Here is a 14,358-nt window from a genome sequence, read left to right on the forward strand (position 1 = left end):
AATGACTTGGGTCTCAGGCCGGAACAATCTGGACAATGGCATCCACGTCAAGGGTGGAAAAATAAATTTAGGAGTCGCCAACACACAGTGAGAGAAGAGGTCACGCAAGTAGATAAACTGACCTAGGAATCCGGGAGAGAAACAGGGAGCCCAGCGAAAGCTTTGGGAAAACACAAAAGAAGCGGATCTTAAGGAAGAGAAGGGGAAATGTGGCCACTACAGCGTGGGAGGTGTGCCTAGCAAAAGAAAAGAATGGCCCAGGCCGAGTTTAAAACAGAAAAGGATGCCCTAGCTGGTGTGGCTCAGTGGGTAGAGTGTTGGCCTAGAAACTGAAGAGTCCTGGGTTCGATTCCGGTCAAGGGCACATGCCTGGGTTTGGGGCTCGATCCCCAGTAGGGGGCGTGCAGGAGGCAGTCAATCAATGATTCTCTCTCATCATTGATGTTTCATATCTCTCTCTCCCTCTCCCTTCCTCTCTGAAATCAACAAAAATATATTCTTTTTAAAAATTAAAAAAAACAAAACAGAAAAGGAGCCCTGACTGGTTGCTCAGTGGTTAGAGTGTTGGCCCTTGGACCAAAGGGTCATGGGTTTGATTCCCAGTCAAGGGCACATACCTGGGTTGTGGGTTCACTCCCCTCGCCCCAGTCAGGGCATATGCCAGAGGCAAAAATATCCTTGGATGAAGATTACAACAACCAAAAAACACAGAAAAGAAGCAAACAAAAGAAGTTAGGAAGAACAGAAAGGTGAAGGCACCAGAAGAAAAGGGGTAAAGATCAACCTGCACTGGCCCGGCCGGCGTGGGTCAGGGGTTGAGCGTCGATCTATGAACCAGGAGGTCACGGTTCGATTCCCGGGCAGGGCACATGCCCAGATTTCGGGCTCGATCCCCAGTGTGGGTTGTGCAGGAGGCAGCTAATCAATGATTCTCTCTCATCATTGATGTTTCTATCTCTCTAGCCCTCTCCCTTCCTCTCTGAAATTAATAAAAATGTATTTTAAAGAAACAACCTGCACTGATGGGAGATACGGGGTGGGAGGGCACTGGGAGTTATAAAAGGTGCTGAGGTGGAGAAAGACATGGGGGTGGAGTGGAGAGTGGATGAAGACAGAGGGCCTCCTGGAGGGTCTGTCTGCCGCGTGTAGACACCTCCGTGGCCCTCATCCCGTGGGGCCTCCCAATCAAGGAAGGCGGGATTTGGGCCCATTCGACAGCCTGCTTTCAACAGGTGTTTGTTTTTAATTGCTGTAAGAGGCCCAATTCTCCGTGGCTCATTCAAAAGACACAGCCCGAGCCGGTTAGGCTCCGTGGACAGAGCGTCAGCCTGCAGACCAAAGGGTCCCAGGTTCGATTCTGGTCAAGGGCACGTACCTTGGTTGTAGGCTCCTCCGGGACTCGTGCAGGAGGCAACCAATCGGTGTGTTTCCCTCACATCCATGTTTCTCTCTGTCTCTCCCACTCCCACTTTCCCTAAAAATCAATGGAAAAAATATCCTCCTTAACAAAAACACAAAAGACACACAGACTCGGGGCCAGGAGGACGGCGATACGTGCCTGAGGGTCCGGAGCTAAGTGGCTCCCTAAGACACTGCAAGCAGCTCCGGAGGCTGCCCCCACTTGCTCTTGCTCGCCCAGGGCCCAGGGTCCTACTATTCGCAACAGCTGGAAACGTGTGACCCGCTCCCCCCACAAGAAAACAGAACAGAACATGGCTGCTCTGCCAAGTGAGTTCTGAATAAGCTGCATTCCATTTCATTAAAACAATTACCTGAGTCCCAGCCAAGAATTACATAAAGCTTCCTCCGGCACCGCCCCTCCCCCATGAAACCCACATCATGCTTTTCAAACAGGCAGAGTGAGGCCTGACACTCCACTCCGAGATCACACAGGACGATCCCATGAGCCCTACAGCGGCCAGCCTCTGCGTCCTGGCTCGCTGAGGACAGATGTGCGGCTCGGAGGCCTTCGCCTGAGGCCCTCTCCTGACAAGGGCCTGCTGGAGGCGCCGGGACCCCCATTGCCCAGGGGCCCCTGGTGTTGGAATCCAGCTATTTCTCTCAGATGGGAGACCCAGCGCCCGGCTTTGCGTCAGCACAAAACAAGACAAGAGGGACCTAGGAGTGGGGATTCCAGGAGAGGGAGCCTCAAGTGGGAGAACTGGAGACCAGATTTCAGCTGATAGCAAGAGCCTGGGGCCACTCCGGCCCCTGCTGCCCGTAGGCCCTGTAGGTCTGTGGTGCTCCCAGGGCCACAGATAAGAGGCTCCTGACGTAGCCTGAATGGCATCTCGTCCCCTCCCCCAGGCCCCAGCTGCCCGGAGGCTGTTCTCTGCCTTTGTGAAGCTTCCTTTCCTTCTGCAACCCACCCGCCACCCCTCCAAGCCCAGCACCTCCCTCCCGACCCTGCTCACCACACCAACGGAACTGCCCGGAGTCTGCCTCCAATCCCTGAAGCTCTTTGGCCAGGGCTGGCCCTGACTTTTTTTGCACAGGTCATGGTGGTGTGGGCGCCTGTCTCCAGCCAAGCCCGCGTGGCTCCCTTCCCTGCCCACCCACGCTTTACGCCATCGGTGCAGTCACAGGAGGCCGAGGGTCACTCAAGTCAATCACAGGCAGACACTCAGGGGCGCCCCTGGCCAAATGACTCGGAGCCCACTACGGCTTATTCCAACTTTTTATCATGCAAATACCTAAACATATAGAGAAGTTGAGACATTACAATGAGTACACATACACCTTCTACCTATATTCAATCGTTAACATTTTGCCATTTTGTATTAAAAAAAATGTGTGCATCCCCCATATACACCACACACACACCTACTTTTTGTTACTATGTTCTTTAAAACTAAGTTACAGACATGACATTTTACTCCCGAATAGTTCAGTATGCACCTAACAATAACAATGTTCTCCCATAAAACCACAATACCACAATCACACAAGAAATAAGCATTAAGAGGCCGTCTTTAAGGGAAAAATTGGCCACCAGGGCTCTGCCGAGTCTGGCCAACCACACATTCTGCCTGCCACTGGCCCGTCCAAGGCCTCCCTGGAGAGGCCGGCCTGAGCCCCCTGGTTAGGCAATCAGTTTGGGAGCTGGAAGACTTATCCCGACGCAGATGCAGGCCTGAGGCCAGCGAGACTCCCAACAAGACCACAACTGGTAGGCACTGTGGGCTGGAGGCTGTGGAGCCTCAGGCCCATCCCCGGTGAGGAGATGATCTCGGATGCCCCTTCCATCAGGTGCTTTGTCGAGATTTCTGGGAACACTCAGCTTCCTAATTCTTTCGCTCACTCTCTTCCTCCCACAAGACACCCTCAGTTCTCCACCTGAAAAGGTGTCAACAACTTCCTCCTCGACATGGGCTGGCTCCAAAGGCAGCCATGAACAGACAGGAGCGTGTCGGGGGCAGGGCGCACAGAGGCCTCGGAGCCCCCAGGAGGGCGAGACGAGGGGCCTCGGAGGACAGCCCTGTGCGGTAAGCCCCCAGTCTGTCTTGCAGGTAACAGGTGACGGGATTGGGGACAGGTGGAGAAGTGGAGCCCTCAGAGGCGGAGATATTGCTACAGGTGCCCAGCGCCCCATCCTGAGTCCCCAGGAAAGAACAGAGGAGGAGGAAGAAGCCAGAGAAGAGGAAAAGGACAGATGTCAGAGACGGAACAGAGAATGGAAAGCAAGCAAACCAACAGGCAATCAGGATGGGAGCCAGGATCATGAACTGAAGTGTAAAGACTGGTTACAAGCTCACTCTGCGTTAAAACCCCAGCCTGGCACTCGCTAGTTAAAGCGCGTGGCGGCGGGCTCGCCCCCTCTGTGCCTATTTCGTCATCTATAAAATGGGTAGCAGCAATAACAAACCTGCACCTCGTGCGGCCCACATGATTCAACACAGCAACGTCCGTAAGGCGCCCAGCACAGGGCCCGCACACAGTACACGCTCAGTCAGTGTTACGGGTAAGAGTTCTGCCGACACTGTGAAAACAGACGTGTTCTGCAGAGGTTTGTGATCATTAACGAAGGCAAGGGGCTGGGAGGAGAGTGAAGCTGGAGGAAGTTCTCTCAACATCCTCCATCTGGAGGGTCACACACCTCATGCATACACGGAGGCAGAGGGCTGCGCAGCGCATCAGCGGTAACTCCGGCCTCCCATCGGCCCCTCAGCGAAGGGCCCACCCAGCCTCCCCGGTGCATGGGATCACCCGGAAGCTGGAAGGAAGGAAGACTGAGATGTCCCCGCAGAAGACCCCCAACCCACCGTGGTGGGGCGACGGCCACCAGAAGCCCCAGCCTTTCCACCCTAAGCCTGGCTGCCCAGGCAGCAGACCCCTCAGCACAGCAGAAAGGGCACCTGCTCAGAATCAGACACCCAGGGTCTGAAGCCCAGCTCTGCCTTCGCCAGCGCACAGCCCCAGAGAAGCCCTGGCACTGACTCAGGGCCCCCTGAGGGCATGTCGCACCAGGAGGCCCTGCACAGGCCCAGCAGCTGGGCGCCCTGACCCCGGCCCAACACAGAGGCACCACAGACAGCCAAGCCCAAAGTCCAGACTTTCCATGGGAACAGGGAGGCTCCACAGCCCCAAATGCCCCAGGCAACTCCCCACCCCCAGTACCCCTCCAAGGACAGACAATGAGGCACTGTTTTCCAGAGGGTCAAGACTGCTGAGAAGCTGAACGAAGACATGTCCAGATTCCAGCGGCAACTGGGCATTGCCAACAGCTGGCTGCTCCCCTGGGAGGGGGCAGGCAAAGCTATGGAGGCCTGTGCTGGACCCGCCCTCTGCCACAGAGGCATGTCCTGGGGGTGGCCTCCGGGCGCAACTTTTAAAGGTAACTAGCAACACTCAGCAGGCCCCTGGTCAGTCACAGATCACACCTATTGGCTGATTATGATTAAAACGACCAGATCCAGCCCAGTGGCTGGGAGCCGGGAGGTCGTGGTTTGATTCCTGGTCAGGGCACATGCCTGGTTTGCGGGCTCAATCCCGGGGGGGGGGGGGGGGGGGCATACAGGAGGCAGCCGATCAATGATTCTCTCTCATCACTGATGTTTCTATCTCTCTCTCCCTCTCCCTTCCTCTCTGAAAAAATAAATAAAATAAAATGACCAGATCCAGAACTGGGTCAGTCTAGGCCCCAATCCCAGCTCCCCCAGCGGACGTTTCCAGAGCTCGGGTTTCCACATCTGCGAGCAGAGATAAAACCCCTCCCTCGGGATGGCCGTGAGGACGGCACCAAGTGCTGAGCCAGTGCCTGTCTCCCATCAAGCAGGAGTGATCCTTAGTGGTCACAGCCCCTCTCACACCCCAAACCCCCCATCCTCCACCCCGCCAGGCACTAGGAAGGGGAACAGGGGGAAAGCAAGGGGTCAGGTCAGAAAACGTAATCAGCGCGCTCCTCCATGCTGGGGAACTCTGTCCAGGAAACTCCGGCCAGAGAACAGGGCAACTCCCAGCCAAACCAGCGTCTAAACAGTAATGAGAAAAGCCACCAGCAGCCACCCCACAGCACAGGCCGAGAGCACACACAGGGAAAGGCTGTGTTTATGTTTTCCTGCCCAAAGAGCGACTGGTAACTTATTAAATAGCACATGGTGAGTCTGTCACTAGCAGCTATGGGGAGGGGAGAGTTCCCCAATTTCTTTAAGACCCAAAAAACCAAGTCCCAGCCCAGACCCCTGCCCCTCTAGGCTCACCACAGGGCAGACCGTACACTCGCCCCTATTCCGCTCTCCCCTGTTCCGGGGGCCAGGAGGCTCACAGCTGAGGGCACACTCAGGAGAAAAATAAAAATGAGGCCTGGCCTCTGTGTCTACGCTAACTAAGGAAACAGCTGACGGGCAGGGTGCAGAGCAGTCAGCCAGACAGCTGACGGGCCTGAGCACAGAGGCAAATTCCTCTCCCCTCCTGCACGCCCCACTCCTCCCGCCCAGGCTCTGGTCAGCCAGGCGCGGCTGGCCCCCTGGGAGCTGAGGCCAAGGAAGTTGGGCAGCCAGGACTCAAACAACAGGGAGCCTGGGGTGGAAGGCGGCAGAAGTTACAGGTGGCAGCCATCACCCTGCCGAGACCCTCCCTCCCCCCGCAGCTCAGCCCTCCTCAGGGGGAAAGGCCTCAGGTAGCTGCGGGGCCAGGAGCTGGGGCTGGGCTCCAGTCCTGGCTTTGTCAATTCAGAGGCTGTGCAGCCTTGGGCAGGTGACTCAGCCTCTCCTGGTCTCCTCACTTTGTAAAAGGCAGGTAGTGATGCCAGCAGCGGCCCGAAGGGGCTCTTTACAAAGGGCTGCTGGGAGGGCAGGACAAGCTGAAGTCGGGTAGACCTCCACACTCAGCAAATTGACAGCCCTGCAACCTGCCAGTGCACGCTCTTTCCTTTCCGAGACTAAAAGTCAGTTCCTGGCCCCGCATGGAAGACTCTCAGAAGACAGGACCTCAGGACTGCAAACTCACAAAGACGTTCTCAGTCCTTCGAACAGCTCGGGGGAATGTGCAGAAGCAAGAGAGCCACATGAGCATGTTAGAAGCTGTAACTGCTCCCCTTTCCCACGGGGAGAGCCTGGAGGCTTTCAGAGCCCGATTAAAAAGAGATACCGCCCCCCCCCGGCCTCCTTTAAAGCTTACTTATTTTTATGTGAAAAAATACCTGTCTGCAGGCCATGCCAACCTTGAGTGTGTGGGGAAATGGGTGCCAAGTCTGACCCAAGGGCAGAACTATGCCTGGCAGCCATCGCACCCTGCACAACAGGCAGGACCGCACACCACCCCAGCTCCCCCAGCTCCCCCAGCTCCGGGAGGGGGGTGGGGGAACGATCCCAAAAGAAGCTGCCAGGAAGTAGTGAGGTCGCAGTCCTGCTCTGTCCCCTTGGAAGTGCAGTGCCTACAAACAGCCAGTCTGAGTGGCCTGTGCAGGGGGGGGGGGGGGGGTGCGTCACTTCAGGGGTGGGTGAATCCACTCCTCACAGCCTGGGGCAGAGAAAGCAGCAATGGCCATACAAGGCACCCACAGTCCAGAGAGGGAAGACAAGGCTCCTACAGAGAGAAACTCCCCTCCTCACCTCCCATCTCTGCAGCCTCAGGCGTGAAGGGGAGGAAGAGTGAACCCTCCCGGCCCAGGGTTCACACCACCCCGCCACCCGAGGCATTCATTCCTAGAACCCTGGCACCACCCGCCTTGGGCCGTGTCTGGTTCCAGGAGACACTCTCTCCAGCCTTGACTGGCGTGGAAGAGGCGTTCTGGAGCTCCAGGGGCATGAAAACAGTGAGGCTCTGTCCCGGGCATCCTGTCTGAGGCTAGGAGGGGTGGACGGGCTCCGCCAGCCAGGACAAGTTCAAAGATGACCGTACCTGGAGGCCCACTTCCCTCCTCTGCCCCTGGCATTGCCCCAGCGTCTGGGAGTGGGGTGCTGATTCTGTCCCCCCAGTTTACTCTTCTAAGATCAGGCTGGTGTGTGATAGAAAGGGGACGGCTGGGACCCAGAGGGGAGACCTCGGCAGGCGGTGAAATGGAGTGACCGGTCCATGAAACAGGGCGGCCAGTCCCGAAGTGGGGGGTCAGCGGGACGCAGGGGAAACTTGTCTTTGTCGGGGAGGCTCCTCTCTAACTTATGGCTCTGACATGAAAGGGCTGGGCTCGGAGAGGCTACCCCTGGAGCGGGGGCGGTCCTCCGGGGGTGGGGCAGCCCTGGAATGGAGGGACCAGCCTGTGAATGGATCCGGCAGCTGCTCCCCGAGTGGGCGGTGGATCCGTGCGGTGCGTGGGGTGGGGGCGGTCTGTGGAGCGAGGGTCCCTAGCTGGGGGTGGTCAGCTCCGGGGCGGGGGGGCTGCTCCTTGCGGTGCAAGCCGGTCCCTGGGGCTGGTCTGGGAGATGCGGGCGAGTCCCCGAGGGCCGGGGGCCGGGGGCCGGGGCCGGAGGTGGGGTCGTCCCCGAGGCTGGGCTGGCGGCTGCGAGGGCGGCGCGGGGCCGGCCTGGTCGGGGCTCAGGCCCGGCCCGAGATCCCCGCCCCGCGGAGCGCCGGCCGGCGGGGACCCAGCGGGGATCGGGCCCCCGGGGTGGGATTCCCCGGGCCCGCCGCTCGCCCGCGCCCGCCCGGCCCGGGGCCGCGCGCCCCCCGCCGCCTCCGCCCTGGCCCCGCTCACTCACCCAGGTCGTCCATGGCGGGGCCGCGAGCTCCAGGGACCGGCTCGACGTCGCGCTCGCTGCCCGTCCCGGGGCCGCCGCTCTCCGCCCGCAACTTTTCCGCCGCGAGCCTCGGCCCGGAACGGAACGCGCCGCCGCCGGGGGCCGTCTTCGCGGACACGCGCGCCCCGCCCCCGCGCGCCCCTTGGCCCCGCCCCCGCGCCCTCTTAGCCCCGCCCCGTGCGCACCGGCCCCGCCCCCTCCGCGGCCCGCGAGGGTGCGCCCAGCCGGGACTGGGGGCGGCGCTGGGCGGGGCGGCGGCGCCCCCTCGCGGCCCAGGCGACAGGTGGGTGACTCCCCGGCCTCAGGCCCTCCTGTCAGTCTTTTTCTTTTTTTTTTTTTAAATGTATTTTTGTTGATTTCAGAGAGGAAGGGAGAGGGAGAGAGAGATAGAAACATCAGTGATGAGAGAGAGTCATTGATCGGCTGCCTCCTGCACACCCCCTACTGGGGGTCAAGCCCGAAACCAGGCATATGCCCTGACCAGGAATTGAACCGGTGACCTCTTGGTTCCTGGGTCAACGCTCAACCGCTGAGCCACACCCGGCTGGGCAGTCTTCTTTTTTTTTTTTTTTTTTTCAATTTTGAAGGACTCCGTTTACTAACTGAGCAGATTACAGAAATAAGCATGGAAGATACCTTAGCTCATCCTTCCCATCAGCCATTGATCTGGTCCTCCCTGTCCCAGCATCTCCACCTTCTACGCACGGGTGGGCTCCTTCCTCCCCTCGTGGAGAGGAGAGCTGGAAGGGCCGCAGGAAGTTGTTCCCTTCCTTGAAGCCTTTCCCACAGTGTAGACCTCGTGAGTCAGGTCTTCCGCGCAGATGATGCCACCTTTACCAAGAGGTCGAGCAATCCATGAGTTATCTGTCGGGGCAATTCTTTGTTGATTTTGCCATAACCACGCTTGGAGATCAATTCATTGACTGACTCCAGGTTTGGGTACCCCCATGCAATGTATGACTCCACCATCCGCAGCCTGTTCACGGAAGCCTTGTGGAGCTTAACAAAGGTGCCGTTGAAGACCTGGCGAAGGCAAAGAAGCGGCAGCACCTTTCGGACCTCTGGGCTCACCCCACTGATACCTCTGATCCTGATGACAAATGCCAATTTGGGTTGGGCAGGTATGTAGACGTTGCCAGCTTTTCTTGCCGTCCTGGCCATTCGAATCTCCGTTCTGTACATCTGCCTGTGTTCCTGGTGATGGTGCTTAGCTTTCTCATAGATGAGCTTCCTTCTTGCCTTTCGAAGCATCTTTTGGGCAAACTTCTTTCTCAGGCGCTTGATCTCCAGCTCTGTGCAATTCCTTCACTTTTTCTTGAGGGTTTCTGGCACAGCAGGAACCTTCTTCTCTTCTGCACCCTCCATGGTTCCAGCCGGAAAAGAGCCTCCTGTCAGTCTTTAGAGTCACATGCCCATCGCCTGTCTTGCTATCTCGGTCTGATCTGTGTCTATCCATCCACCAGACACTCATCACATGTCTGTCCGCCGGAGTCAGATTTGTTTGCCTGTCTGTCTCCCAGTAGGTCCCTTCCCGGGAGAGCCCTGAATCCATACCAGGCAAGGAAGCGGGGACCTTTGGAGGACCTTCCTGGGGTCGCCCTCTGGGCCCATGACCGTGTAACTCACAGCCCAGCCTTTGGGGCAGATTCAATGCTTTGCAGGTTCTGTATCTCCATCGTCCACATGCCCACTCTCCCAGGGGAGATTTCTGAACTCTGCATGAAGCAGAAGGGGCCCCACCTTAGACATTAAGAGAAAAACTACAAAGACGTTACACCCAGTGCCAGGCACAGAGTCCAGGACACCCCACTGCCACCCCAGAGGGCTCTCTCCCATAGACTCAGACATCGAGTAATAATAACAACTGCTGTTTATTAAGTGACAAATACTATATGGCTATTATCCAAATTAATTCTCATAAAGGTAGTTATTACTATCAGCCCTTCCCCACATTTTGTCAATTTTATATAAAAACTAGGGGCCCAGTGCATGAATTTGTGCACCTTGAAAGGAACTGTGGGCCGCAAGGCTGCAGTGGGCACAGGGCGGGTCTCAGCCCATTCCCCGCCCAGCCCCTCCCACCGTGGCCCGGTCCCATGTCAGCTGGCAGCCCCTCTCCCACCACAGCAGTTCCCAGGAGCTGACTGCACCAGCCCCGCTCACACCCACTGATGACACGGAGCCATTGGGGCTGGCACCAGCAGCGGGTGCTGCTGCCCCAATCGCCCCTCAGGAGCAGAGGGAGGTGAAGAAGCCCTCAGGGGCGATTGGAGCCAGCAGCAGCTGCTCACATCCGCTGACAGCGCCAGGCGATCTGGGCTGGCACTGGGCGCCGGCAGCCGGTGCGAGTGGGGCTGGTGCCGGCAGCAGGTGCGAGCACCAGGTGGGACCGTGGTGCATGACAGCAAAGAATTTTCAGTAACCACCAGAGGCTCGCCCCAATGATAGCGACCGGCGCCCTGCCTTGGTCTGGCGCCCCTGCTCACCTGCTCCACCATCCCACCATGGCCGACACCCACCATGTTCTGCACGCGCCCCCTGGTGGTCAACACACATCATAGCAATCAGTTGTTCGGTTGTTCCCCGGTTTGGTCTATTCACATATTAGAGTTATATATAGAGAGATACTTTGCAACCCTAGCCAGTTTGGCTCAGTGGATAGAGCATTAGCCTTGCAGACCAAATGGTCTGGGGTTCCATTCTGGTCAAGGGCACATACCTTGGTTGCAGGCTCCTCCCCAGCCCAAGCCCTAGTCAGGGTTCATGCAGGAGGCAACTAATCAATGTGTTTCTCTCGCATTGATAGTTCTCTCTGTCTTTCCCTCTCCCTTCCACTCTCTCTAAAAATCAATGAAAAAATATCCTCGGGTGAGGATTAAAAAAAAACAAACAGACTCTGCAAACACAGCTTCCAGCTCCCCTTCCCCCAAGAATCCGGCCCCTGAGACCCTCTGTGTCAGGCAGAGCCTCCAGGAAGCAGATGTTGAGAGAGCTGCCTTACTGCCTGTGAACGAGAAAAGGGAAGAAGCAGGATTGGGTAACGAGAGACTCAGAGCTGACAGACAGGCCAGCGCAGCTGGGAGCTCCGGAAAGCAATTCATGAGCGGAGTCCCCATGAGCAGGAGTGTCCAGGCCGCAAGTCCCCACCAAGTCCCGCCATTGGCTGGGGACGCCCGGAGGAGTGTGGTCTTGTGCCTGGAAACTGTCATTCCTCCAGCTGGACAACAAGCTCTTTTTCGAAGGCAGAACCAAGAGGTTCAGAACGCTCTGTAGCTGCCACATCCTCTTATATTAAGGTTCAAGAGCCCAGCCCTGGCCACTTTGGCTCAGTGGATAGAGGGTCGGCCTGTAGACTGAAGGGTCCCGGGTTGGATTCCAGTCAAGGGCATATGCTGGGTTGCGGGCTTGATGCCCAGTAGGGGGCATGCAGGAGGCAGCTGATCGATGAGTCTCTCTCATCATTGATGTTTCTATCTCTCTCTCCCTCTCCCTTCCTCTCTGAAATCAGTAAAAATATGTATTTTTTACAAAGTGTGGGGTAGAGGTTGAGTACACAGAATGTTGGACTGACTCCACCCAGGTTCAAGTCCCAACTACGCTCCTTGCTGGTGGTAAATTTCAGGCTGGTTACTCTCTATGCTTCCGTTTCCTCCTCTGTAGAAAAAAGATTAATAAAAGCCACCTCTCACATAGGAGTAAAGGAGATGCTATGCATTTAGGACTTAGAATAATCCTTGTCACTAATAAACATTCTTTCCGAAACTGGTTTGGCTCAGTGGATAGAGCGTCGGCCTGCAGACTGAAAGGTTCCGGGTTCGATTCCGGTCAAGGGCATGTACCTGGGTTGTGGGCACATCCCCAGTGGGAGATGTGCAGGAGGCAGCTGATCGATGTTTCTCTCTCATGGATGTTTCTAGCTCTCTATCTCTCTCCCTTCCTCTCTGTAAAAAAATCAATAAAATATATTTAAAAAAATAAAAAAATAAACATTCTTGACTCATTGCTATCCACTAGAAACAAAACACAAATTACATATGTAGTAGCCACATTTTATAAAAGCGAAAAAGAAACAGGAAAGATTAATGTTAATATATATATTTTTTTTTAAATATATTTTATTGATTTTTTACAGAGAGGAAGGGAGGGGGATAGAGAGTTAGAAACATCGATGAGAGAGAAGCATCGATCAGCTGCCTCCTGCACATCTCCCACTGGGGATGTGCCTGCAACCAAGGTACATGCCCTTGACTGGAATCGAACCTGGGACCCTTCAGTCCCCAGGCCGACGCTCTATCCAGTGAGCCAAACCAGCTAGGGCAATGTTAATATATTTTATCTAATTCAATGATGTCACTTATTTTTTTCATACCAGGTCTTTGAAATTTGGTGTGTGTTGGACACTTAGATCATTTCTCAGTTTGACTAGCCACGTTCCAAGTGCGAAGTAGCCACATGTGGCTAGTGGTTACCACACTGGACAGTTTGAAATGTTATCTGGCATCACTGTTTTGGGGGCTTTCAACCTAAAAGCTATTTCCTCAGAAAATCATTTCCTAACCTGCTAGGCTATGTCAGGGCTCCTGTTATTAAGATCTTTATTTAGCAACCTGAAGCACTTGTCATAATTACAATTAGATAATTCTTACGCACTTGTTGTTTGCCTCTGCTCACCTTCTAGATTTTATAATATATATATATTTATTTTATTTTATTTTTTTCAGAGAGGAAGGGAGAGGGAGAGATAGAAACATCAATGATGAGAATAATTGATTGGCTGTCTCCTACAGGCCCCCTACTGGTGATCAAGCCCAAAACCTGGGCATGTGCCCTTAACTGGAATTGAACCCGGGATCCTTCAGGCTGCAGGCCTACACTCTATCCACTGAGCCAAACCAGCTAGGGGGTTCTTCTACTAGACTTTAGACTTCAGAAAGGCAAAGACCATATCTGTCTTGTTCACTGCTCTACCCCAGTGCCTGGCATAGGGCACAGCACATAGTCGGTGCTCAATAAAAATGTGCTATGTGAATAACATTTATTAAGTGCTACCTAGTGAATTAAGGTTAGGGCTGCACTAATTGATGCTGGAAAGAAAGAGGGGATTAAGAAAAGAAAAAAAAAGGATTTAGAGTAATAAATCCCAGAGCTTAGAATATAAATGTGGAAATTTTCTTTACAAAAGCAACAGTTGGTCCTTGTAGAAAGATAATTAGAAAGAAAAAGAAAAAGATTAACTAAGAGATAAAAATCCACAACCCAAAAAACTGAATGCCCAGTTGTACAGTCTTCTAGACCATTGTGTTACACACATATAAGTATCTATATCACATATACAAAATGTTTAAATGTGCATTTTTATATTTATGTACACTGCTTTGAAAACTGTTATTTTTCTTTCTTTTTTTACTGTCTAAAGTTTTACATATGTCTCCTTTTTCCCCAATTGACCCCCCTCCCAGCCATTCCCACCCCGGGCAAGCCCCCACCGCCCCAGTGTCTGTGTCCATTGGTTATGCTAATATACATGCATACAAGTCCTTTGGTTGCTCTCTAACGCCCCCACCTCCCCTGCCATTTGTCTCTGGATCTATTTGAAAACTGTTATTTTTCACTTCACACTATCTTGTAAGCAACTTTTCACGGCATTCAATATTTTTCTAAAACATGATTTTGGGGGTCAAAATAGGATCCCATTATATTACTGTTCCAGTATTTACCAGTTCCCTGGTTAAATTTAGTGATTTCCAAGATTTCACAGTAATCAGCAATGCTGATGAGAACATCGTGGTAGTTAAATCTTGGAGCACATCCTTAATTATTTCCTGAAGATCAATTCCGCCCTAACCGGTTTGGCTCAGTGGATAGAGCGTCGGCCTGCGGACTGAAGGGTCCCAGGTTCGATTCCGGTCAAGGGCATGTACCTTGGTTGCGGGCACATCCCCAGTAGGTGGTGTGCAGGAGGCAGCTGATCGATGTTTCTCTCTCATCGATGTTTCTAACTCTCTATCCCTCTCCCTTCCTCTCTGTAAAAAATCAATTAAAAAAAAAAAAAGATCAATTCCTCGCAGCGGAAGTGCTGTGTCAGAGTAAGCGCCCTGCTGTCCGTCCTTTAGCTGGGTGCCGGCACAGCACTGTCCGTGACAACTGTGTCCAGATAAATATGTACTGACATTTCATGCAC

The 14,358-nt window shown here is 54.5% G+C and overlaps 1 protein-coding gene and 1 pseudogene across 1 annotated transcript in view; both read right to left on the minus strand.

Moving 5' to 3' along the window:
• The window catches only part of PXN (paxillin), a 46,794-nt gene extending 38,491 nt beyond the window's left edge, over positions 1–8,303 (minus strand). The window contains exon 1 of the mRNA XM_036353535.1: positions 8,139–8,303. Coding sequence (XP_036209428.1) covers positions 8,139–8,151 — 13 coding nt within the window. The 5' untranslated portion in view covers positions 8,152–8,303. The remainder of the gene's footprint in view (positions 1–8,138) is intronic.
• Positions 8,304–8,788: 485 nt separating this feature from the next.
• Positions 8,789–9,545, minus strand: LOC118678609 (annotated as a pseudogene).
• Positions 9,546–14,358: the final 4,813 nt, after the last annotated feature.

This window comes from Myotis myotis, unplaced genomic scaffold, assembly GCF_014108235.1.
Source record: "Myotis myotis isolate mMyoMyo1 unplaced genomic scaffold, mMyoMyo1.p scaffold_m19_p_20, whole genome shotgun sequence".
NCBI classification, from domain to species: domain Eukaryota; kingdom Metazoa; phylum Chordata; class Mammalia; order Chiroptera; family Vespertilionidae; genus Myotis; species Myotis myotis.